Below are 23,535 nucleotides of genomic sequence, written 5' to 3'. Positions count from 1 at the left end.
AAAGAAAAGGGATCACTGTGATCAACTAGCCTGACCTCCTGCATAATACAAGTCATAGAACTTCCCTGAATGAGTTTCTGTTTGAACTTGAGTGTATCTTGTAGGAAAACAAACAATCTTGATTTAAAAACTGTGACTGATGGAGAATCCACTATGACCCTAAGTAAGTTGTTCCAATAGCTAATAACGCTCATTGCTATATTTGCGCCTTATTTCTAGTTGGAATTTAACTTCAACTTCCAGCCATAGGAGTTCTGTCTGCTAGACTGAAGAGCACATTATCAAATATTTGTTCCCCACATAGGTATGGGGAACAAATAATACAGACTGTATTATAGCCTACAGACTATGATCAAGTCACCCCTTTAACTTGTCTTTGTTAAGATAAATGGATTGTGCTCCTTTAGTCTACCACTATAAGGAATGTTTTCTAATCCTTTAATCATTCTTGTGGCTCTTGTATGAAACCTCTCCAATTTATCAACTTCCTTCTTGAATTGTGGACAGTAGAAATGGACACAAAAATTCAGCAGCAATCGCTCCAGTGCCAAATACAGAGATAACATAACCTCCCTACTCCTACTCAAGGTTCCCCTCTTTTTATGCATCCAAGGATTGCATTAGCCCTTCTGGCCAGAGCATTGCTCTGAGAGCTCATGCTCAGCTGATGTCACTATGACTTCCAAGTCTTTTTCAGAGTAACTGCTTCCCAGGATAGAGTCCCCCATCCTATACATATGGCCTTCATTCTTTGTTCCCAGATGTATGCATTTACATTTAACAGTATTAAAATACATATTGATCACTTGCACCCATCTTACTAAACAATCCAGATTGCTCTGTATCAGTGACCTGTCCTTTTTTGACTGTTTACCGCTTCCCCAATCTTTGTGTAATCTGCAAACTTTATTGGTAATGATTTTATGTTTTCTTCCAAGTCACTGATAAAAATGTTAATAGCATAGGGCCAAGAGTAGTAAAGGACAACCACAACATCTTTGACATGTTCTGCTTTTTCAGGTCAGTGATTATATAACTTACAGACTTAGACCTAGTCTACACAAAGACGCTGCAATGGCTGATTTAAAGGTATGTTTTAATGGGCAGAAACTAAAACAATACAAACTATTATTAAACCAAAATAAGAATGTCCACATGGTGTTTTGCACTAGCTTACCTAAATCAGTTTTTTAAAAAGGTATCTTTAGTTAAACCAAGGCAACTTTTGTGTTTAGCTCAGACCTTAGTCAACAAAAAAGCATGTAGGAACAATGGATTAAAAAAAATAAGAAATACATGGAATGCTACCAAAAAAACCTCCCAATCCTAAAAACACACAGATTTACTGTTTTTGGCTATTTTATTGCTCCTTTACTATGCAGCTTAAAACACTGATTTATAAACTGGAATTAATTTACACATCACCTTTACTATTTTGAAAACAAAATAAACAAAAACGTTGATGTTTCCAGGCAAGTTGCTACACACGTGCAATAACTTTAAAATATTTGATGCTCTTCACTACAGAGCATACATCCTACGTCAAAGTCACAAATGATAAGTTTCAGTGACTCCAGGAAATGCATATACACTGAGGAAATATTAAGAAATGCATATCAAACAGCGGTTCTCAAACTTCATTGCACCGCGACCCCCTTCTGACAACAAAAATTACTACACGACTCCAGGAGGTGGGGATTGAAGCCTAAGCCGACCTGAGTCCTGCCACCCTGGGTGGGAGGGGCCCTAGCTGAAGCCCTCGGGCTTCAGCCTCAAGCAGGAAGCTTGTAACCTGAGTCCCATTGCTCAGAGCTGAAGGTGATGCCTGAGCTTCGTCACCCAGGGCTGAAGCCCTTAGGCTTGGGCTTCGGCCCTGGGTGGTGGGGCTTGTATTTCAGCCATGGGCCCCAGCAAGTCTAACACCAGCCCTGATGACCCCATTAAAATGGGGTCCTTACCCACTTTGGGATCCCAACCCATAGTTTGAGAACTGCTGCGCTAGATCATCTCCTTATGAGCCATTATGGCTTACTAGATAAATAAATCTGTAGATGTTTTCTTTTCAAATTATTTAAATATGCATTTGCTAATGAACATTCTGTGATATATCACATAAGTATTATTTGCCCACTCGCAGATAACTAATACAGCTTTGAACATATATGACGACTTTATCAAACAAATATAGGACTACTGCAGCTTTTCTGAACTTTCCTTGAAACAATTCTGTTTTGAAGATCAACAGAAAGGGTAACATTCAGAAGAAAAACTGTCATACTAGAGCCTTGTGTTCTAATGATTTTAATATGATAATTGATGCTTATAAAAAGTAAGACTAGATCCTTATCTAATGAAAGACCTTCATTTGTTTATTTTTCCTCAAAGGATTATTGAGGAGTAGTAGTGATGCTATCGTTAACACTGAGTTCTATATTATATTTAAAGCTGGAATTCAACCTTTATTGTATATGTAATGCACAATGTGTCTGCCCCAAAGTTTCAGCACATAACCTGAGTAAAAAAATAAGAAATACATGGAACACTATAAAAAAAAAAACCCAGTCCTAAAAACACACAGATTTACTGGTTTTGGATATTTTATCAATTTTCTGGTAATTTTCAAGTAAATCTGTTAATTAATTTGAGTTCAACCAGTTGAAAATTAGCTTTAAGACAATTCACATTCTGAGTCTCTCAATTTTTTGGGCCTCTCCAGTTTCAATAATATACTGTACAAAGTCAGAAATGAATGCATAGTGAAAGTCTGCGGGTCCCTCTGAGGTTATGCAATTATTTTATTAATAAAAGAAAAAGATTAATTATGTTATTCATAACCAAATCCTTATGCCCAGCAGTTAACAGATGGAGAACATGAAGTATATTTGCTACCTCCATTCTCTGATGAGGTATGTGTAAGCCTTTTTGAACACTTTAAAAAAGAAATACAACACTCCCTTTTGTCATACATCTCCAGTAATGTTCCCTGCATCTGCAAATGGTACATGGGGAATGGCTTTTGCTAATGTAGGGGCATTTGTGTTGTATTGGAAAAGAGGATCTTTGACAAAGACCAGTAATTCTGTCAAAGACCAGGATTCGTTGTGAAACCATTCAGGCCTGAACCAGCTTGGATGCCAGCTTTTCTACACTGCCATCCCCAAACAGGAGTTTGAGAGACTTTCCAGAACTGCACATAAGGGATAGGTGGAGAAAAGGAAAAAAGAGAAGCCTGGCTTGTTTCTGGTAGTAGTGGCAGTGAGTTTGGAATGCTGGCACGCCTCATCGGGTAGAGTTAACATTGTGTAGTGGTTATTCTAGTAATAAGGGGTGGTGTCTCTGTGGATGGAGGAACCGGGGGTATATATTGCTGATGTCTTAAAACAATTTCCTTGCTTTTGTGTTAGGAATATAATGTATAGACTGACCTTTAACCGATACACAACATAGAATGTGTGTGTATTAATAAGTCTGGTGTCAGGAAGAGGCGATGCAGAGGCTTTGGGTAGTGGCGGCTTCAGCACCAACAGCATCTCAATTTTGTGTGAGAGAGATACCCTCCTCCCTGCCAGGCAGCAGAGAAGCTTCTCCAACCCAGGATAGAGGGAATCTTACTACCCCTTACTGGTACCCGAGGATTTATCTTGCTGAACTCCCACTGCAAAGTACCCCAATCCTCTTCTTTTGGCTGTGGGGAGCCTGATATGTTCAAGGTGGGAAGACTGTGCTGTGACTGTAGAAGTGGCAGCTCCTCTCCCAAATGGAGGCAGCTGCCAGCCTAGCGCTGGGAGGGAGTAATGAGCCCCCAGTTACAGAAGCAGAGGCCTGGAAATCAGAGAGCAAGCAGTGAGTGAGCGACTATATGAAACTGAATGAGGAACAAAAAGGGACTGAGTGGGACCAGGCCCAGCAAGAAAAAAAAAAAAAAAAGAACCTGACCAAAACAACACATGCTACTACACACACTTCTCTGTCTGGGGAGAGAATGAGAGAACAAACACCACATGACAGATATGTAGTCATGTTGCTTAATGTATTACTAGAAGGCGCTCATGTACTATGGTGATGGGCATGGTATAAGAACCTATCCAAAACAGAAAAAGGGATGGTTATTACACAGTATCAAGCTGAAGGGTTTGGGCATGTGCCTCTCTCCCCCAAGATATTGGTTTGGAGTCAGCTACATGTGCTTATATTGCCATTGCTGGACAAATCAAAATTCCAGACTTTGCACCTCTGCAGGACTCCCCTCCCAAAGGGTATGTGGGATTACAGACATTATCTTTTACTGAAATTTGTACAGGATCTTGTTCTTCAGCTCCCATTTTGTTACTTTTGTGCAAGAGGCTTATGGAGGATGTTTTACCTAGTTGACTCTGATTCACTAGTGCTATCAGGCACCTGCCTTGCCCCAATTTGAGCTCTTTGGTTGAGTATTGGTATGTCTACACTGCAACTAAAAAACTGTGGATGGCCCAAGTCAGCTGAGTCGGGCTCGGGCTAGGGGCTGTTTAACTGCAGTATAGACATATACCTCTATGTGTCGCTCCTAACAACGAACAAGAACTGGGTAAGCATTTCTGTGATTTAAGGATGAGACAGCTCTTACACAATGTGTCTAAGGACTTGTCTACACAAACATTTAGCTGGTGACAAACTGGGATATAAATCTACTTGGCATTTCCCTGCTGCATACTAATTGTTCGTGTGGACCCTTCTGCCGCACACTAACAATTCTCTAATGCTCTTTGATCTTGACTAGATAGGCCTGATCAAGATGGCACAGTATATTAATAAATTGTTAAACAAATAAAATGCTGACAAAGACTCTTATTCCTATTCTCTACTGAATTTTAGTATGAGACTGGAAGGGCCTATCTGGTTTAAGAGGCCATGACTGCACTACTGAAAAATCACTTCCTTACTTTTTTGTTTTAAACTTTCCCTTTACTTTTTTTCCCGCTGGAGAAAGGAGTGGAGGGGGAAGAAAATAAATTGAAAGTAGGTTTTTACATCAAAAATTCTCAAAATATTTTATTTAGAATTTTAATCAAAAATGAAATGTTTTACAAACCACACAAATTTTTCATGAAACACAATTTCCATTTTCCAACTAGCTCTAGTTACACTAAACGGGAAGGTTTTAGAATGAAATTCCTACAGGTATTGAATTATTAGCTCCATGTTTTAATACTGTGTTAAGGAGATTATTTTCGTATCTATGCCCTCTATAAACCACTAAATCTATCACTTGTCAGAAAGCTTATGTAGGAAATGAAAAATCAGACTATATATCATAATTAATTTAATTCTGAAATTTCCCTTTCAAGAGTAATTGGTATATTTCTGCTTTTAGAAAGTTTCAAATATTTCTTGATATTCTACATAAATATTTCCTGAAAAAAAAGCCTTAGGATGTTAATGTCCAGATTCAGTTTCTAATTTGTCATTATTCAATTCCTTGTTTCTGAAATGTTTTGTTTTATAAACTCCAGTGCATTAAACTGAATCCTATTTTGCAGTAATTGACATAATGTTCTTTACATAGCCCTTGAGTTTCCCCTCTCCCTTTCTAAAGATAAATATTTTGCACTTCTGACCTTCAGTAAAGTAGATGGCAGGCTCACATTAACATGCAAAATTATCTACTAGTCACTTTTTATCTATTGTTAGAAAATAGAACAAAAATATTAGATCTGTTCATCAACTCACTTTATGAAGTGTAGCAGAAGATCTGTAACGAATTTGGCAGATTTAACAATAGGGCTTCCTGGTTCATTGAACGTGCGTGTATTATGTTCTATGTACCGAACTTCCCACATAAGTGAAGAAAGCCGCCTTTGTGGGGAAGGAAAAAAACAAACATAGAAAAGAAATTGAACAGTTACATATTATAATATCTGGGTTAAAATCTTTAAAAAAGTCTCCCATATCTCCTTTCAAGCAGTTTAAAAAAGGAGTAACAGCCAAAAATTACAGTTCTTGGTTAGAGCAAGAAATCATATACTCTTATATAGCTCTCTTCCTGGACAACAGCAGGCAGTTTTCTCTTGCTTCTGGCTCCTACATGTGTGTCTGATGTACATGGGGAGGGTATGTGGCTAGTGAGTGAAATGAGGGGAGAGCTTTGAGACCCTCACCACTAGTCAATCAGAAGATGGCTCAGAGGAATGTACTCCCATGCTTCCCAGGCAATTCAGCTGGCTATCTATAGCTCTTCTCTGTTGCCCAGGCCTGGTCCTTGCCCTCCTAAAGACGGTTAAGGGGACAAAAAATTTCCTCTCATAGGCAGAGTCTTAGAGCAACAGCTAGAATGTATCTCTGATGAATACAGACCCCCAGTTACAGAACAGCAGTCCCTGCCTGCAATCACAGCACAAGTAAATGCATTTTAAAAAACTGATGCAACTATTAATATTTCTATGTTGTCTGATTGTCAAAAAATGAGGACACCCCCCCATTTCAAACTAAATTCATTCTGAAAAGTGGTATGGAAATTGAGAGTAGGGCCAACTTCCATTTTTGTTTCAATTGCAAAGTACTATGGAAGGAATTTCTAAGAAGCATGTCTTAACTTTCCCCCCCGCCCCTCCCTAATAATTATGAAACCAGACAGAGTGAACTGGAAGACCAATTAATATATTCTACTGAGTGCATATGCACACTAAGACGACTACGTAAATGTGCTTTGTGTGAACGTGGTACTCAATTCTACAATGTGCTAAAAATACAGTGAAGGAAGGTAGGGTCTTCCTTACACAGTGGTAATATGCTAGGCTTAAGTTTAACAGTCTCTTGTTTCCAAAGGCTAATGATATGTCCCAAGTAAATATCATGGCAAATTACTAGAGATTTCACAAGGGGAGATGCAGTTAACAAGTTTACGTAACTACTGTAAAGGAAAATAAAACTGAAATCTTACCAAGAAGCAAAATACAGTACAAAGAAAATGGAGCTTACTTACCTGTAACTGGAAGTATTCTTTGACCTGACCGCAGCATACAATATGGTTTGGCACATGGGCCTTTTGGTGAAATTGTCTAGAACTATGCCAAGTTGGTTAGTACGTGCAATGGCTCTGTTTTTGAGAAATCACCATTTCCGTGTGCATACTGGTAATAGAACAAGTTCTTGGAGACACCAGAAGAACGGCCCCTGGCAAGGATCAATATTATCTCCAACCTTATTCAACTTATATTGGAATGACCTACTATATACCGGGTCTCGCAAGTTTGTTTATGCAGACGACATATGCCTTGGCCCTCAGTCACACTCCTTTGACATACTTGAGAGGATTCTGAACGCAGCTATGGTTGATTACGGTCAGCAGTGGCACCTGACACCAAGTAGACTATGTCAAGTGTCTTCCACTTATATCATGCAGAAACGGGCAGAGAGCAGAACACAGTTCTCAATGGTCGGCAAATAAAGCATGATTCACACCCGGTCTATCTAGGTGTGTCACGTTGGATAGAACTCTTACATATCATGACCACAAAGACAGTGACTAAGGTCAAAACGTGGGGCACCAACGCCCAAACATTATGCACTTCATAATGCACTTCAACAGCCTTGGCACTGTTATTTAATACTGGAGTATTGCGCTCCAGTATGGGCTTGCTGGTCTCACACAAGGATGATCGATGTACAACTTAATTCCACCATGAGTATCATTTCAGGTATACTTAAATCTACTCCCCTACCAGGGTTACTAGTACTCTGCAATATTGCTCTGCGCAGTGTTTGCAGAGAGGAGAGTGTAGCAAGGCTCGTGACAAAACTGTGTGATATGCTACATCTACTATTTAATTAAAGACTTCTTTAATCCATCACATGGTCATCAGCCTTCATTTCACTCGTTGTGGATAAGTTTACCAGGTGAGGTATTTACGGCAGAGGATGCATGGCAAGCTTCATGGTATGCAGAGAAAGTGACAAATTATCTTGTCTCGGACCCCACACAATGTCAACCCGGGTTTGATTTACCACACAGGGAATAGAGTCTTCTGAACTGGTTTCGTACCGGACATGGAATTTGTGCTGCAGTGGAATTTCGGTGGCGTTTTAGAGACAGTCCACTATGTCAATGTGGGCAGCCACAAACCATGACACACATCATTGAGGACTATAAAATGACTCAACTTCCTGGGGGTCTTCATGCTTTGAACACTGTTGATAAGAATGCTGTGGCTTGGTTTGACCGGATTGTATACGCCAAATAATACTGGAAGATTATCGAGATGTGTGGTCCCTATCTGTATCCCTCAAGTAGATACTCAGGCATCTGAGTCCTGAATTTCTTATAAGCCGTGTCCACTGGCTTGCATGTATGTTGTAGCTCTCCTCATGCTTCCAGCTGAGGGCAAAAAGGGAGGTGTGGATCTCTGCCTCTCCAGTTTTCCATTCTGACTACAGTGTAACAAATTCACAGCAGAGGGGACAGAAGGCAGGTAGTGGAATACAGGCAAGGACCACACATCTTGAAGAACCTCCAGTTACAGGAAAGTAACCTATATTTCTTCTTTGAGTGATGGTTCCTATGTGTATGGGAGAGCCACAGACTGTAGTCAAACAGGTGGTGGGAGCGAGGGCTGAGAAGTGGGCCCACCCACTCCACCGGGCTCTGTCCCAGGGCCCTGTGAGGACTATCAAAGCCACATGTGCCTTAAGTCTGCCTTCCCTAGGCCACTTCCTACCACTGCACGACTGTCCAAAATTCACCAAATTCACTTCAAGGAGATGTGCAGGGAGTCAGCTCATTGTTTGGCAGCTCGTTGTGGCTGTGCATGGTGTGATAGCTCCCTCTTCCTCAGGGTGGCGGCTGCCTCCTCCTGTTGCTTGGCCCTCAGCTAGGTCAGTTCCGGATGTCTCCCCTGCTGGGGTAGTCCATAAACAAAACTAGGTGAGTTAACACAAACAAACTGAGTCCATACAAGAGAAAGAGGAATGTCTCCCGATAGGGATGTTTCTGAAGCAGGTTCTCCCTTCTATCAGGGAAAGATCTTTGGGCAGTTGTTCTAGGGCGAGATCTTGCCTTCCCTCAGCTCTTCTCAGGACCTGCGAGTTGCAGGTTTGTGCTCTTCCCTTGTCTGCCCCCAAATGAGCTATTCTGCTTCCTTTAAACTCCTCCTCCAGTCTGTGCATCCCTTACAGGCCCAAACCTGCTCCTTAACCCCTTGTTGACCAGTCTGGGGTTTGTATACCCCATCACACTGTCTTCCTTTATCTCATATGGGTCTCTCTCTCAGAGATGAATCTGAAGTAGCTTGCTCTTGGTGGAATAAGCCTTTACCCCTTCTGGTGGGGGGATGCCAGATAGTTGATAACAAAGTGTAATACAGCCCAAGATTCATTTCAAAAGCCTCTGCGCTGATATAGGTTGACCTCTTGATCGTTTCGCTATGGAAAAAATAGTTTAGGTGTCTTTGTAATGTCCCTTGTTCTCGGCAGATAAAAGGCCAAAGCTCTCTGGATGTCCAGAGAATGCAGTCCTCTCTCCTCTTCCAAGGCACGTGGTTTAGGAAAAAATACAGGGGAGTGGATGACCTGACTCATATGAAACTCAAAAACTACCTTAGGTATGAATCTGGAGAGGGGATGTAGCAAGACCTTTTCTTTATAGAAGATAGTGTATGGTGGGCCCACCATAGAATAATAGGGTTAGAAGGGACTGTAAGGGTCATCGAGTCCAACTCCCTGCCAAGATGCAGGATTTGTTATGTCTAAAACATCCAAGACAGATGACTTATGGCCATAATCGCTCCCAGTTCACTGACTATTCTGGCCAAAGTTATGGCTGTCAGAAAGGCCACATTCAATGACAGATAGATCATAGAGCATGGAGCCAGCGGCAGAAAGGGAGTCTCAGTGAGAGACAACTGAACAAAACTGAGGTCCCACTGTGGTGCGGACATCATCACTGGTGGAAAGGATCTGAGAATTCCCTTCAAAAAATCTAGTTGTGATGGTGTACGAAAGATCATATGGTTATCCACTATAGGATGGAAAGCACTGATTGCTAAATGCACCTGCAGGGAATTGAATGCAAGATCCAAAGGCTTAAGGGTATAGAGATAACTCTAATATATCAAGGATTCCGACAGAGTCCAGAGGCAAATTGTGTTGATGAACCCAAGTGGAGGAAAGCTTCTATTTAGCTGAGGAACAGCTTCTCATAGAATCTTTTCTACTTTGGTTAAAGATGGATTGCTCTCTTGGAACACGAGTGTTCTATCCCTGATGCCCATCCAAATACCAGGCTCTGAGTTGCAGCGGCCCTCGATTGTGACCTTGCCCCTGTGTTGCGTTAGAAGGTCCGGCAATGTGCCGATGTTCATGGTTGGCTGTACTGAGAGCTTCAACACATCAGTGAACCGGACCTGTCTCGGCAGGTTGGGTGCAATGAGGTGGAGTAAATATACCGCCGCAGAGCTCTCTGTGCTGATGTAGATCTGCCCTCTATCTCAGCATATCTTAGGGAAAAAATGTGGTATCAAAGGAACTAGAGGGAAAGCATATGCCAGGTGGCCCTTCCACAACATGAGGGCATCTCCCAACAGGTCTTTCCCAGGGATGCTCTGGAGCAATACTGAGGAAGCTTCCTGTTCACATGTGAGGCGAAAAGGTGTCAGGCTGGCATTCCCCACTGAGCAAACATGTCACTGAGAACCAAATCATGACTCTGATTCGTGATTTGTGGAAAAACATCTGCTCAGGCAGTCTGCTAGGGAATTTTGCATCCCTGGTAAGTATAGTGTTGATGGAGTTATGTGATGTGATGCACAAGGAGAGATCTCATTCCCCCTTGCTTGTTTATATAAGATATTGCTGTCATATTGACCAATGTTATCTGAAAGTGTTTGGATTGGATGAGTGGGAGGAAGGCATTGCAGGCTCAATGTATCACACTGAGTTCTAGTAAGCTGATATGCATTCTAAACTCATAGAGGTACAGACGACCTGTTCCATATGATCTCCCATGTGCACACTGTGACCCAAAAGGGAGGCATCAGTAATGATGGTTGCTTCAGGTTTTGATGTGTCTACCAGACAAGAGAGCCTAGTAGAATGAGTGGAATTGGGACCTTGTTCATGGTGCCCTTCTCTGGTGAATACTCTGAGAAGCCAGGCTTTTAGGCATTGTAGATGTAGCCTGGCAAACGGTGTAACATAGGTGCATGAAGTCATGTGGCCAAGGAGGGAAAGGCAAGTTCTGACTGATGTCCTGGGTCTAATAGAGATCTTGTGCATAGAATGCTTGTGGCCTGAAACCTTTTGAGAGGTAGATACGCTCTTGTGCAGTTAAGTCTAATGTCATCCTTATGAAGTTTATGCACCTCATGTGGACCAACATGGATTTTTTTGTGATTGATGCAGACACCTAAGGAAGGTAAAAGACTGAGCAGAACACAGGTTCCCCTGTGGACCTCCTTTTAGGAGTAATAGAATCATAAAAGATTAGGGTTGGAAGAGACCTCAGGAGGTCATCTAGTCCAATCCTCTGCTCAAAGCAGGACCAATCCCAACTAAATCATCCCAGCCAGAGCTTTGTCAAGCCAGGCCTTAAAAACTCTAAAGATGGAGACTCCACCACCTCCATAGGTAACCCATTCCAGTGCTTCACCACTCTCCTAGTGAAATAGTTTTTCCTAATATCCAACCTAGATGTCCCCCACTGCAACTTGAGACCATTGCTCCTTGTTCTGTCATCTGCCACCACTGAGAACAGCCGAGCTCCATCCTCTTTGGAACCCCCCTTTACGATAGTTGAAGGCTGCTATCAAATCCCCCTCACTCTTCTCTTCTGCAGACTAAATAACTCCAGTTCCCTCAGCCTCTCCTCCTAAGTCACATGCCCTAGCCCCCTAATCATTTGCATTGCCCTCCGCTGGACTCTCTCCAATTTGTCCATAACCTTTCTGAAGTGGGGGGCCCAAAACTGGACGCAATACTCCAGATGTGGCCTCACCACATCTGTGGTGCTGAATAGAGGGGAATAATCACTTCCCTCGATCTGCTGGCAATGCTCTTACGAATGCAGCCTGTAGTGGGGCGGCTGCCCCACTCCCTGAATTTGGGCTGCAGCAGGCCAGTGGGCCTGCACAGACAGGGAGCCAATCAGGGAAGGCCTTATAGGGAGCCAATCAGGGCCCAGATTGGAGGGAGCCAATTAGGGCCAGGCTCAGCCCTATAAGAAGGCTGCTCAGGACAGGAGCAGGGAGTCTGTCCCAGGCCTTCGACAGGGGAGGGTCTACCTCCAGGCTGGGAGACTAGCACCCGGGACAGTGCAGTGCTGGGCAGGCCTGGGGGAGCAGAGGGTAACTCCAGCCCGGAGTCTGTCAGGCTGCAGGCCCTGAAGGGAAGGGCCTAGCCGGTGCTAGAGTCTGAAGGGGAAGTGGCCCAGGGACGTGGACAGACGGAGGGAGAGAAGGAGGGCAGGACGGCTGCCACTAGAGGGTCCCTGAGTTGGGACCCAGAGCAGTGGGCGGGCCTGGGTCCCCCCCTTTCCCCCTTGCCTTGCACCCGGCCGACGGAGTGGCCAGCTAGAGTTGCACCAACCCCCTGCCGATAGGGGAGTGACTTTGAGGGTGCAGTTGGCCACATCGGCCAGGATGCAGAGAGGCAGCTGATTGACACCCCTTCCCCCACCGGAAGGGGGTGAGGATGGACTAAGGGGCACTGCTGGAGGGCAGTGGCTCGAAGAGGACGCCGCGAGCTAGGGAGCAACGCGGGTCCGGACACGCCAACCGAGTGCGAGACGACGGACGGAACACCACCAGGAAGAGGTACTCCACTGGACAGAGCTAATTCCCAAGACAACTGGTAGGAGGCGCCAGGTGGTGAGTCCCAACCCTGTGACACAGCCCAACATGCCATTAGCCTTCTTGGCAACAAGGGCACACTGTTGACTCATATTCAGCTACTTGTCCACTGTAATCCCCAGGTTCTTTTCTGCAGAACTGCTGCTTAGCCAGTCAGTCCCCAATCTGTAGCAGTGCACAGGATTCTTCTGTCCTAAGTGCACTTGTCCTTGTTGAACCTCATCAGATTTCTTTTGGCCCAATCCTCCAATTTGTCTAGGTCACTCTGGACCCTATCCCTACCCTCCAGCGTATCTACCTCTCCCTCCAGCTTAGTGTCATCCTCAAACTTGCTGAGGGTGCAATGCATCCCATCATCCAGATCATTAATGAAGATCTTGAACAAAACTGGCCCCAGGACCGACCCCGAAGGCACTCCACTTGATATTGGATGCCAACTAGACATCGAGCCGTTGATCACTACTCATTGAGCCCAACGATCTAGCCAGCTTTCTATCCATTTTATACTCCATTCATCCAATCCACACTTCTTTCACTTGCTGGCAAGAATACTGTGGGAGATTGTATCAAAAGCTTTGCTAAAGTCAAGGTAAATCACGTCCACCGCTTTCCCCATATCCACAGAGCCAGTTATCTCAACATAGAAGGCAATCAGGTTGGTCAGGCATGACTTGCCCTTGGTGAATCCATGTTGACTGTTCCTGATCACCTTCCTCTCCTCCAAGTGTTTCAAAATGCATTTCTTGAGGACCTGCTTCATGATTTTTCCAGGGACTGAGGTGAGGCTGACCGATCTGTAGTTCTCCGGATTCCCCTTCTTCCCTTTTCTAAGTTGCCTCTGAGAAACCAGTCATCAAGGTACGGGAAGACTGTAAATCCTTCTCTTCTCATCCCAGCAGCCACAATTTAGAAAACTGTTGTAAACACCATTGGTGCTGTGGTCAGACCAACGGGGAGGACTCTGAATTGGTAATGGTCATGATCAAAGAGGAACCCAAGGAAACTCCTGTGAGTTGGATGACTATCTATATGAAAATATGCATCTTTCACATCAAGAGCCGTGAATCATTTGCCCTCCTCTAACAAGAGAATTATCTATGCCAAGGAGATCATGCGCAATTTTAGTTTTTGGATAAACTTAACTGACACAGCCTGAGAACTGGCCTCCATTATTCTTGGGACTCAGGAAGTAAGGGGAATACAATCCTTTCCCGTGGTGTTGAGGTGGAACTTTTTCTATGGCTCCCCTGAGGTACAGGGAGTTCACTTCCTGTTGTAAAATCTCATTGTAAGAGTGATCCCTGAAGAGGAACTGCGTAAGGGATGTCAGAAACTGGAACAGTCACCATGGATAAGATCTAAAACAATTTGTTTGTAGTTTGGGATGTCCAGTTTTTGGCAAATTGAGTAAGGTGACCTCCAAACATCTGAATAGGGGACAGGAGAGGCATCAATAAAGGGACAGAGGTCTCAACATTCCCATCAAAAGAAACTTTACCTGGGGGCTAGAGCATGAAACAGCAGTGGATGTTGCAAAGGCTGGATTCTTAGATCTATACACCATCTGTCTTTTGCATGGTGACTCCTAAGGAGTTAATGATAAATGGGCTGAAGAGTTGGTCTTGACCTATATACCTGTCTATGATGCTTCCTCTTGGGAACACGGGTATAAATGCCCAGCAAGTGAAGCATTGTTTCTGAATCTTTGAGCGAGTGGAGAAACTCGTGGAGAAAGCCGTTCTGAGGACATGTGCTGTGAAGATGTGGACTAACAGCCCGGTAGCTGTTTGACAGATGTCTTGCCAGGACACATCTGCTAGTGAGGCCAATATGGTGGCCCGCGCTCGTGTAGACTCTCGCAGGTGAGAGTACACCAGATTGGTTGTAGCATTCTTGGATGCAACCCAATACCCATTTGGAGACTGGTTAGGAAGAGAAGGCTTGACCCTTGCACCGTTCGGCAATGGCCATGAAGAGCTTTGGCAATGTGTGAAAGGGTCGAGTCCTGTGAAGGTAGAAAGTCATTGAGGGAATGTAGGACCCTGTCAGTGTGGTAAGTGTGTGGTTTGGGTAGAAAACAGGTAGATGGATGCACTGGTTCAGGTGGAATTCCTACATGATCTTTGAGAAAATTTAGCATGGAGTCGAAGGGACACTTTGTCATTGTGGAATGTGGTGTGTGTGTGTGGGGTGATTTGCCATCATAGCTGCCAGCTCACTGACCCACCTGGCTGAAGTTATGGCTACCAGGAATGCCACTTTCATCAAGAGGTGGGAGAGGGAGAATGTTGCCAACAGTTCAAAGGATGGTTTTGTGGGAGCGGAAAGGATGAGATTAAGGTCCTATATGGGTGTGGGCTTCAGTACTGGTGGGAAGTATTGAGTAAACCCTTCATGAAGTGGACAGTGATGGGGTGCGTAAAGGCCGAGGTGCTGTCAATAGGGGGAAGAAAGGTACTGATTGCTGCTAGGGGCACCCGTACAGAAGTGATGGCTATGTCGGACATTTTGAGGGTGAGAAGATAGTTCAGGACAACTGGTATAGATACTGTGTCTCTATTTTGCTTGGCAGCATGCCTGGTGGATTCTCTCCTGCTCTGAGTAAGGATTCGCCGCACCAGGGTGGAGCATACCTGGTCTACCCTTGACACCCATCCAAATACCAGGCCATGAGGTGAAGAGGGCTTGGATTGGGATGCCAGAGTCTCCCCCAATCTTGTGTGAATAGATCTGGGAGTGCGCAAAGGCAGATCGGTGTGCGGGTGGATAGTCAAAGGAGGTCCATGAACCAGATCCGACGATGCTACAAGTAGTGCTGTGGCTCTGTGTCTGCAAATCTTGCATAGCTCTTGCGGAAGAAAGGGAATGGGAGGGAAGGCATAGCGAAGATTTCTGGTCTCGGAAGGAGGAGAGCGTCACCCTACTGGTCCTCCCCTATCGCCCCTCTGGAACAATGGAGGGGCAGTTTGCTGTTCTCGGAAGTGGCAAAGTGGTCCCATTGCGGGGTGCCCCAGAGCTCGAAAAAGTACTGTAGTGTAGCGTCGTGTAGCTCTCACTCGTGATTGATGTAGAGTGTCTAGCTGAGTGCGTCGGCCTGGGAGTTCTAGATACCTGGGAGGTACATGGCTTGAAGCATTCTGTTGTGTTTAATGCACCGGTTCCAGAGGCATACAGACTCGGAGCTGAGGGAGAGAGACTTGGCGCCACTCTGCTTGTTGACGTACATGACTGTTGTGATGTTGTTGGAAAGGAGTTGAACGTGGAGGGATTGGACAAGTGAGAGAAAGGCCTGACATACGAAATGGACCGCCCAGAGCTCTAGCACGTTTATGTTAATTCTGGCCTCCCTTGGCATCCAGAGACCCTGGGTATGGTGGTCCAGGTGGGCTCCCCAACCTGCAAGGGAGGCATCTGTCATGATGGTGACCTGTGGTATGGGAGGGGAGAAGGGGATGCTGATTAAGACCTGGGAAGGATCAGTCCACCATGTGAGGGAAGACAGCATGGTCTGGGGAAGGACAACTCTGGTCTGCATATGGTCCATGCTGGGTCTGTAGATGTCAGTGTTGCGAAGCAGTCTGCCATGAGGAAAGCCCTGGCTGCAACGGAGTTGAGATGCATGCTGATCAAGTGCATTCTCTGTGTAGGTGTCAGCACCAACTTGTTCTTGTTGATGCATATACGTAGAGATGTCAACAGCGGGCGAAGGGCAAGCATCACTGAGGTGACTTCCCACTGTGAGAGTCCCACGAGGACCCAGTCATTGAGATAGGGATACACTGTGTATCCAAGGTGGTGCATTTCGGCAACCCACCCCAGAGGCAGGGGAGAGGAACAAAACTGATCCTCTCAACCACTAAACTAATCTAACAAACTCAACTGAACTAAACTAGCAATTAGGAAAAATTCTTTTGGCTGAGGCACACTTGAGGCAGACACGCTCAGGGTCTGTCTCAGACCAAGGCAGTGGAGAAGGAACTGAGGGTGGTTCTCTTGCACAGACCTATATAGCCTTGATGTGGTGCATCAGGAGGTACGGGACCCTTGTGCAGGCCAAATGGACACTGCTATTGAAGGTCTCTGATCAAAAGCACACGGGGTGTACATGCATCTGAAGTGGAGCATCTATAGGGACATTACTTGAAGAAGAACCAAATCTTCAGTTTGCATAAAATTCCTTGGGCAGATAAATATTGTCTTATGATTAATATTATTTTTTAAAATTAGACATACATCTTGGAACATATTATCTTAGAACAGAACAGAATGTGTATTTGGCAATTTTAATAAAGAATTTCTAAGTTTGCAATAGCATTTCAGTAAAATTTCCAGTAAAAATACCCAGAGAAAGAAAGAAAGAGAAATGGGCTAGGGGTGAAAGTAAGAGAGAAAAAAGTAAATATCTAATTTTGTTCAAAAGCCTCTGATGTCCGTTTTCTCTGACAATGAAAAAACAGTTTTATATTAGAATGGCAACCTAGTAATGTAGGAATACGCAAGGCGCACTACATATTAATGTTCAGATTCAGCCCAAGTAGCAAAACAACATACCATATGCACAGGGGGAGGGGATAAATTCTCAAAACAAATATCTTCTGTAATTCAAGAGGAGCAGTCTTCCACAAAGTATTTTAAAAGAACAATACTTTATCTCAGATAATTAAATACTAAATATTAAAGACAATTTGCCGAACAAAGCCATCATTTAGGAAAAGAGATGAAAACTGTGCTAACAAGTTAAAACAAAATCCAAACAATTGTCTGCAAAATCAATGAAATGGTGTCCTAATTCAATAAGACTTTTATAAAGGGATTAAATTGCCAAGCCAACAGTTTCTTTTTAAAGTATGTGTTATGTGCAGACTCTTACTATAAACTGCCAATAAATACATTAAAATGGCGTAAGGTATATTCTGCCTATTTTTTCAATTTATCATTTTAAACAGTAAACTGAATATTTTCAATCAGTTTGTTTAATTTTAAAAGCATAAATGCAATTACTTTGATTTGAAAATCACTTTATAGACATATGCCCTGATCCTGCAGTTGGATCCACACACATGGAGCCAACTGCAGGACTAGGCACTTGAACAATATGCATATTCTTAAATTCACATCAAGAAAAATAGCTGGTCAATCCCTACTTTAACACTTTAAAAAAGAAAACCTAGATGAAGGATAGATGCATGGTGAGACAGATGGACACAGTCAATCTATTTCAATCTCTTTGTTAGATATCATCCTATAAAAAGACAAGCAAAAAGATCTGTTTGGCACTACTTGATAGAAGTAACAGAGACTTGGATCTAACCTGTAAAATCTGCTTTCCAGTCTTTGTTTAATGGTACTGAGATCTGTGGGATATGCCACAACAGTGCAATACATTGGATAAGCTTGGAGATCCACAGGTGCCACAAATGCAGAAGCAATATCTAAATACAAATGAAAACTCAATGTGAGATCACATAAAACCAGCCCTTTAATAGTCTGTTTCAGATCTTTTTTATTTTCAACACCCCTCCCCACCCACCCACACCTTGAAGTTTAGAATACAAATAGTAAGTGACAGAATCAAACAAGAAAAGCCAACACTACATACTTTAAAATATTAGTGAAACTTTATACACACACACGTGTGCTGTAGCACATGCCATAAGCATGATTACTGTAGTGATTAATCAGAGCCATCCCTCTGTGCATGAAGGACTGCACTCTGAGAAGCAGTCCATATTATATATATATAAAAAAAGAGAATTACTTTTTGTTACAGATACAATCTGTAAGTTATATAATTCAAAATATGCAATTCCAAAATATTAACTGGTGCACTTCTGACTCACTCTGCTTTGGAAAAATATCACTTCATTAATCTTTACATTACCACAGTGGTTCTCAACCGGGGGTCTGGGAGCCCTTTCGGGGGGGCCGTGGAGTTCCATGGCTGAAACCAGTTGCCCTCCCTCCCCAGTCTGGAGCATTGCAGGGCTGAAGCCCGCGGCCGACCCCCAAGCCAGGAGCGACATGCGGCTGAAACTGGCAAACCTACCCTCCCCCCCCCCCCCCCCCCAAGCCAGGAGCAGTGGGGGACTGAAGCGTTGGTATAGCATGTTGAGGGGGGCCTCGGCAAGAAAAAGGTTGAGAACCTCTGCATTACCACTCCCTCATCTTCAAAGTTCTCAAATTTTAATGTGCAAAGTAATTCTTTAGACTGTTACTATAACAGCTGTAATCCCTGCCCAGAGGAATTTACAAGGAATTTAGGACAAAGACAAATATGATACAAGCAGAAAAAACAATATGCCAGAGTATAATGGAATTCAAACAAGTGAAGGCTTCATAGACTATTTTTCTTTCCCTCCACTTGTACAACTGGACTTATGGTTCTTACAATACCTGATTTTATAGGGGAAGGAATGAAAAAAATAAGTACAAAAATTTAAACTCTAAAATATATTTAGAATATATTTTTAAAAACAAGAATTGACAAAAATTAGTTGCTAGATGAGCTGGCCTTCTAAGAAAAAGGTGAAACAGAATGCTTTATTGCAGTTAAAAATCTATTCTTAAGATTGCTACAGTAAATTGAACCTTTATACAAAACAAGCAACAATAGAAGTAGTTAAAAAAACAAAACCTTGAACAGAATATGAAAAGAACCAGCTAAAATAATTTAAATATACCATTACTCTTACTATGGAGGCACAATAGTGGAAACCTTAATTACAACCTCATACTTTCTCCAAAAGCACATAACATACTGCACATATTACTGCTGGTATTTGCTAATCTGCTAACTCCTTTTGTAATTAATGTTTTACATTATTCTGAAAGAGGGAGATTAATGAGTTATGTGTAGTGTGTTTCCTTATTTGTTGAGGGCAGAAGGTAGTTTCTTGTGAAAATGCAGTGTGTCCCCATCAAAGACAACATGCTGTATAAACATTCAGGTACCACCAAGGTGTCACACTTAACCAATCTTAATCCCTGTTAAACCAAATTTTTGTTTGTAATAGTTCACACATTTATTTAAGTACCATATAGACACATGAAAATTAACTATGCACATTTCAAAAGCCATCTTATCACAAGACCAAAGTTATATATATGCATACCTTTGACTATGTTAAGGACAGAATTAGTGATGTGTATGTAGAAAGAATTTATAGTGTTGCACTTTTCAGAAGCTGCCAATATATATCGGCATTTGTCCCCACAAGTGGTAAACTCATGGTGAACCATTTGCTAGCCAATAAATTACACATCCATTCTCTTCACAACCCAAAGAAAAGAAAAATGATGGCTGCAGTACACAGCAGCTTAGTTAGGAAAAATCCCAAGTACAGGTATTCATTGTAACGTTCTCTAGGAAAACAAAACAAATACATACTTTTTGCTATCTGTTCAAAATGAAGTTACAGCTTTTCTATTCAACATAGGGGGCCTCCATTTTCAACACTAGCAAGTAATTTTGGGTGCTCAATTTGAGATATCATAAACCGGACTTGATTTTCAAAGGGCAAGTGTTCAGTACTTTCTGAAAATCAAGCTCTTCAAGGTCTTTCAAGTTACATGTTCAAAAACTGAAACCCTCAAAATCACTAGTCACCTTTGAAAGTTTGGGTCAGACCGTATACTAAAGGCACTATGTAGATATGTCATGTTGTGAACAAAATATTTTCTTTTTTTTATAAGGTAATAATTCAAGTAGTGATTTTATTACTACTGCAGTTGATCAATGACAGCATTTACTAATTTTGTGGATTGTGGTGTTCTCAAAAAAATGCCTATCATCCGTTCCTATGAAAGTTAGCTTCCATCCTGAATGTTTCTTAAATTATTCAATCACAAATGTTTACCTAGAGTCATGAGCTGGTTTATCCCTGCAATAATTCTGTCACATTCCTCATCCCGGGTTCTGGAACCCCATTCTCCATCCAGAGGTTTGTAGATCAATGTTCGGCATTCAACATCAGTTAAAGGAACACTAGTTCCCAGCTCTTCAGGAAACACAGCTGAAATATAAAGACCAGGATGATCACTGAAAAATATTCATCTGTTCATATTTCAAGACAGACATGTGTCTATTAAAAACATAGAGTAATTAATATAGGCAGTATATAGAGTAACATTGTTTTACTGAATAAAAGTGTAAGATGTGTAGTTCTTTGTGCAAAAGACAGCATGCTTTGATACTGTTCCAGGGTCTTACATGCTTCATGTATATTGTTACCAGCTAACAAATGTGTTTCCCAGAATGCAGCTTGCTGGATCCTGCCAGAATTTTGTGGATTTTCTATTTACCAGACTTGCAGACTTACAGTCAGTTTGTGGGAGAATGTATTTTTGCAGTAAACAAGGGTAGTTCTGTAGCATGTGAAATTTTTTAAATATATTGATAATTTAACTATGTTCTGGGAACTGTAGTGGTGCTTTATAGGTTTTCAGGTAGAGTTTATAAATAATGGTTTTAACCTATATAGCTCTTGAGATCTGCCTATTGAAAATTGCCTTTCTCCTTCTTCCATTGCTGCGGTAAGTGAAGGTTCTTGAATGGAGCCCGTGAGACATAGAAGAGAAGCTACCATCAGGGCATTCTCTTGAGGGCATTTGACTTTGGAATTAATACCCTGATTTGATAAAAATTAGCCAGAATCTGTTGATTTTCAGGGCACACTGCAGACTTTTGGGCAGGGAAAGTGCAAGAGGTTAAGTTTTTGTAGGTGTAGCAGGAGATTCTTGAGATGTTTGGGTTTGTGGTTGGATGGATATTTTACATTTTGGTATTAGAGATGTTGCTGGTTTTACCTTGTGTGTTACTGTACTTTTAATTATGTCTAAGAGGTAGCAAGAGCCTGGGAGAGGTACTTTATTCTTTAAAACCAAATAATGAGTAAATGAATAAACATATTGAAATAATAAATAATTGTAACAAAATATGTACAGTAGGCTGAACTGAGTCATAGTTCTACATTGAGAAAGAAAACACAAATAGTTTATAGATAGCAAAGCAAAGTCATCAATAAATATCCCAGAAAACAGAAAAAAAACATTCCAAATTATATTCAGTTTTTAACTAATTTTAAAAAAATCCAGCTCAGAGTGTGGTAGCCCAGTAGGGTGTGGATGGACAGAAGAAATAATGCTAGTGGGCCCACTGGAGAGCATGCACTTCAGCTGCCACAATTCCTACCTTGGATAGCTGGACCAGAGGGGGAATAAGTCCCCATTGCCAATTTGCCCCCAAACACTTTGTGTGTATAGGATTAGTGAGTGCATTGCAGGGACAACCGGTCTCTCTAGCATGCAATTTCCACTGAACCTAGTGGGGGAGCAGGTTCATCTGTTCCTTCTAGCTTGTATGTGGGCCAGGCGAAATGCCATCTGTTCAATTCTTGAGTGATTTTGTTCTGTTTCCACAGGAAAAATAATAACAAAATATTACTTTCCTGCACGGAGAACAGGGAAATTACAGAATCCTATGAATTTCCAATGGTCCTACTCATTAGCAAACTCTTAGGCTTTTTTCCATTAATGATATTGACATGATTATGTATCCAGTTACTCCAATCACAGATCAGGCTCATTTTAATAGATGTATATTTGTAATTTAGTGATTTAAGCATGAATTTATATTGCAATGGTTTTTATGATTCTTATTTAATTGTTTCTTTTTTCTGGCATTTTATAGAGAAACATACTCGGTATCCTTAATTTTTAAAAACTATTTGCGTAAGATATGCTTTCTATACTTCTAAATCAAGATAACACATCTACACACTTACACACCATTATTTGGTATGAGCTCCATATCCCAAGGACTCATCTTCTCAGTGTCACCATTGTCCCAGCTTAAAGAAAAAATTAACAGAGTTTAAATTATAGCAATTAGTACTGCTTAAACAGTTAAAAATATATTACTCTTATATGTAATGTTTATTTTATTACTAATGAACACACTTTATAATAAGTTTTATTACTGCAATTAAAAGAGCCAAATCACCTAAATCAGTGTTTGCTATGCAAGATTAAAAAGATTTATTAAAAGCGTAAGTAAGATCAAATTTGCTAACCAGACATTGTAGCACTGAAATAAACTGTCAGGATATTCAGGCTGTAGAGGTTCCTGGCTTTCAATTGTTCCAAACCACCAAGCATCATCTATTACTGACCTGAAACGATCACCTGGACAATACAAAACAATCTCATTAATAAAAAGTACTTTGTTGTCATAGTCCTATTCTTTTACCAATTTCTACACCACATTTGTCTAATCTTCATGGTAGTCGTTCTTTGGAGATCTCTGTGTCAATAAACAAATATAAAGAGTATTTAGATGGATACACCCTTAAAACAACAATAAAGGGCACTCTTTAGAAAGAACTAATGTTAAGTTGTGTAGGATATCAGAAAAAATATAGGTAATGAGCATATAAAAATCAGCAATCAGTATAATTTACATATATATTAGAACATGTTGCAACATTTTTCAAGCTTATAGCAGTGGAAGACAGTTTAATTTTTTAACATCTTTAATTCTAATATATATAAACTCACATATATTATACCTATTGTTCTCAATAGGATTTCTTACTTTAGAAGGTTCCTATGTTTCCTCCTCTCAAATACAAATTTCCTCAAAGTCCAGCAAACACTAAACTTTGTATACTAACCTATCTCTAATGCGTCTGTGCATTCCCACTTGCGAGGAGACTAGCGA

The 23,535-nt window shown here is 41.9% G+C and overlaps 1 protein-coding gene across 2 annotated transcripts in view; it reads right to left on the bottom strand.

Annotated features, from left to right (window-relative positions):
* The window catches only part of PHIP (pleckstrin homology domain interacting protein), a 334,660-nt gene that overhangs the window by 17,790 nt on the left and 293,335 nt on the right, over nucleotides 1–23,535 (bottom strand). For both annotated transcript variants that reach the window (XM_054021954.1, XM_054021955.1), the window contains exons 28-32: nucleotides 22,889–23,000; nucleotides 22,605–22,666; nucleotides 20,675–20,830; nucleotides 18,130–18,250; nucleotides 5,710–5,835 (exon numbers count right to left, since the gene is read on the bottom strand). In XM_054021954.1, coding sequence (XP_053877929.1) covers nucleotides 5,710–5,835; nucleotides 18,130–18,250; nucleotides 20,675–20,830; nucleotides 22,605–22,666; nucleotides 22,889–23,000 — 577 coding nt within the window. The remainder of the gene's footprint in view (nucleotides 1–5,709; nucleotides 5,836–18,129; nucleotides 18,251–20,674; nucleotides 20,831–22,604; nucleotides 22,667–22,888; nucleotides 23,001–23,535) is intronic.

Source organism: Malaclemys terrapin, chromosome 3, assembly GCF_027887155.1.
Source record: "Malaclemys terrapin pileata isolate rMalTer1 chromosome 3, rMalTer1.hap1, whole genome shotgun sequence".
In the NCBI taxonomy this organism is placed as follows: Eukaryota; Metazoa; Chordata; order Testudines; family Emydidae; genus Malaclemys; species Malaclemys terrapin.
This window is presented reverse-complemented; position numbering and strand designations above follow the sequence as displayed.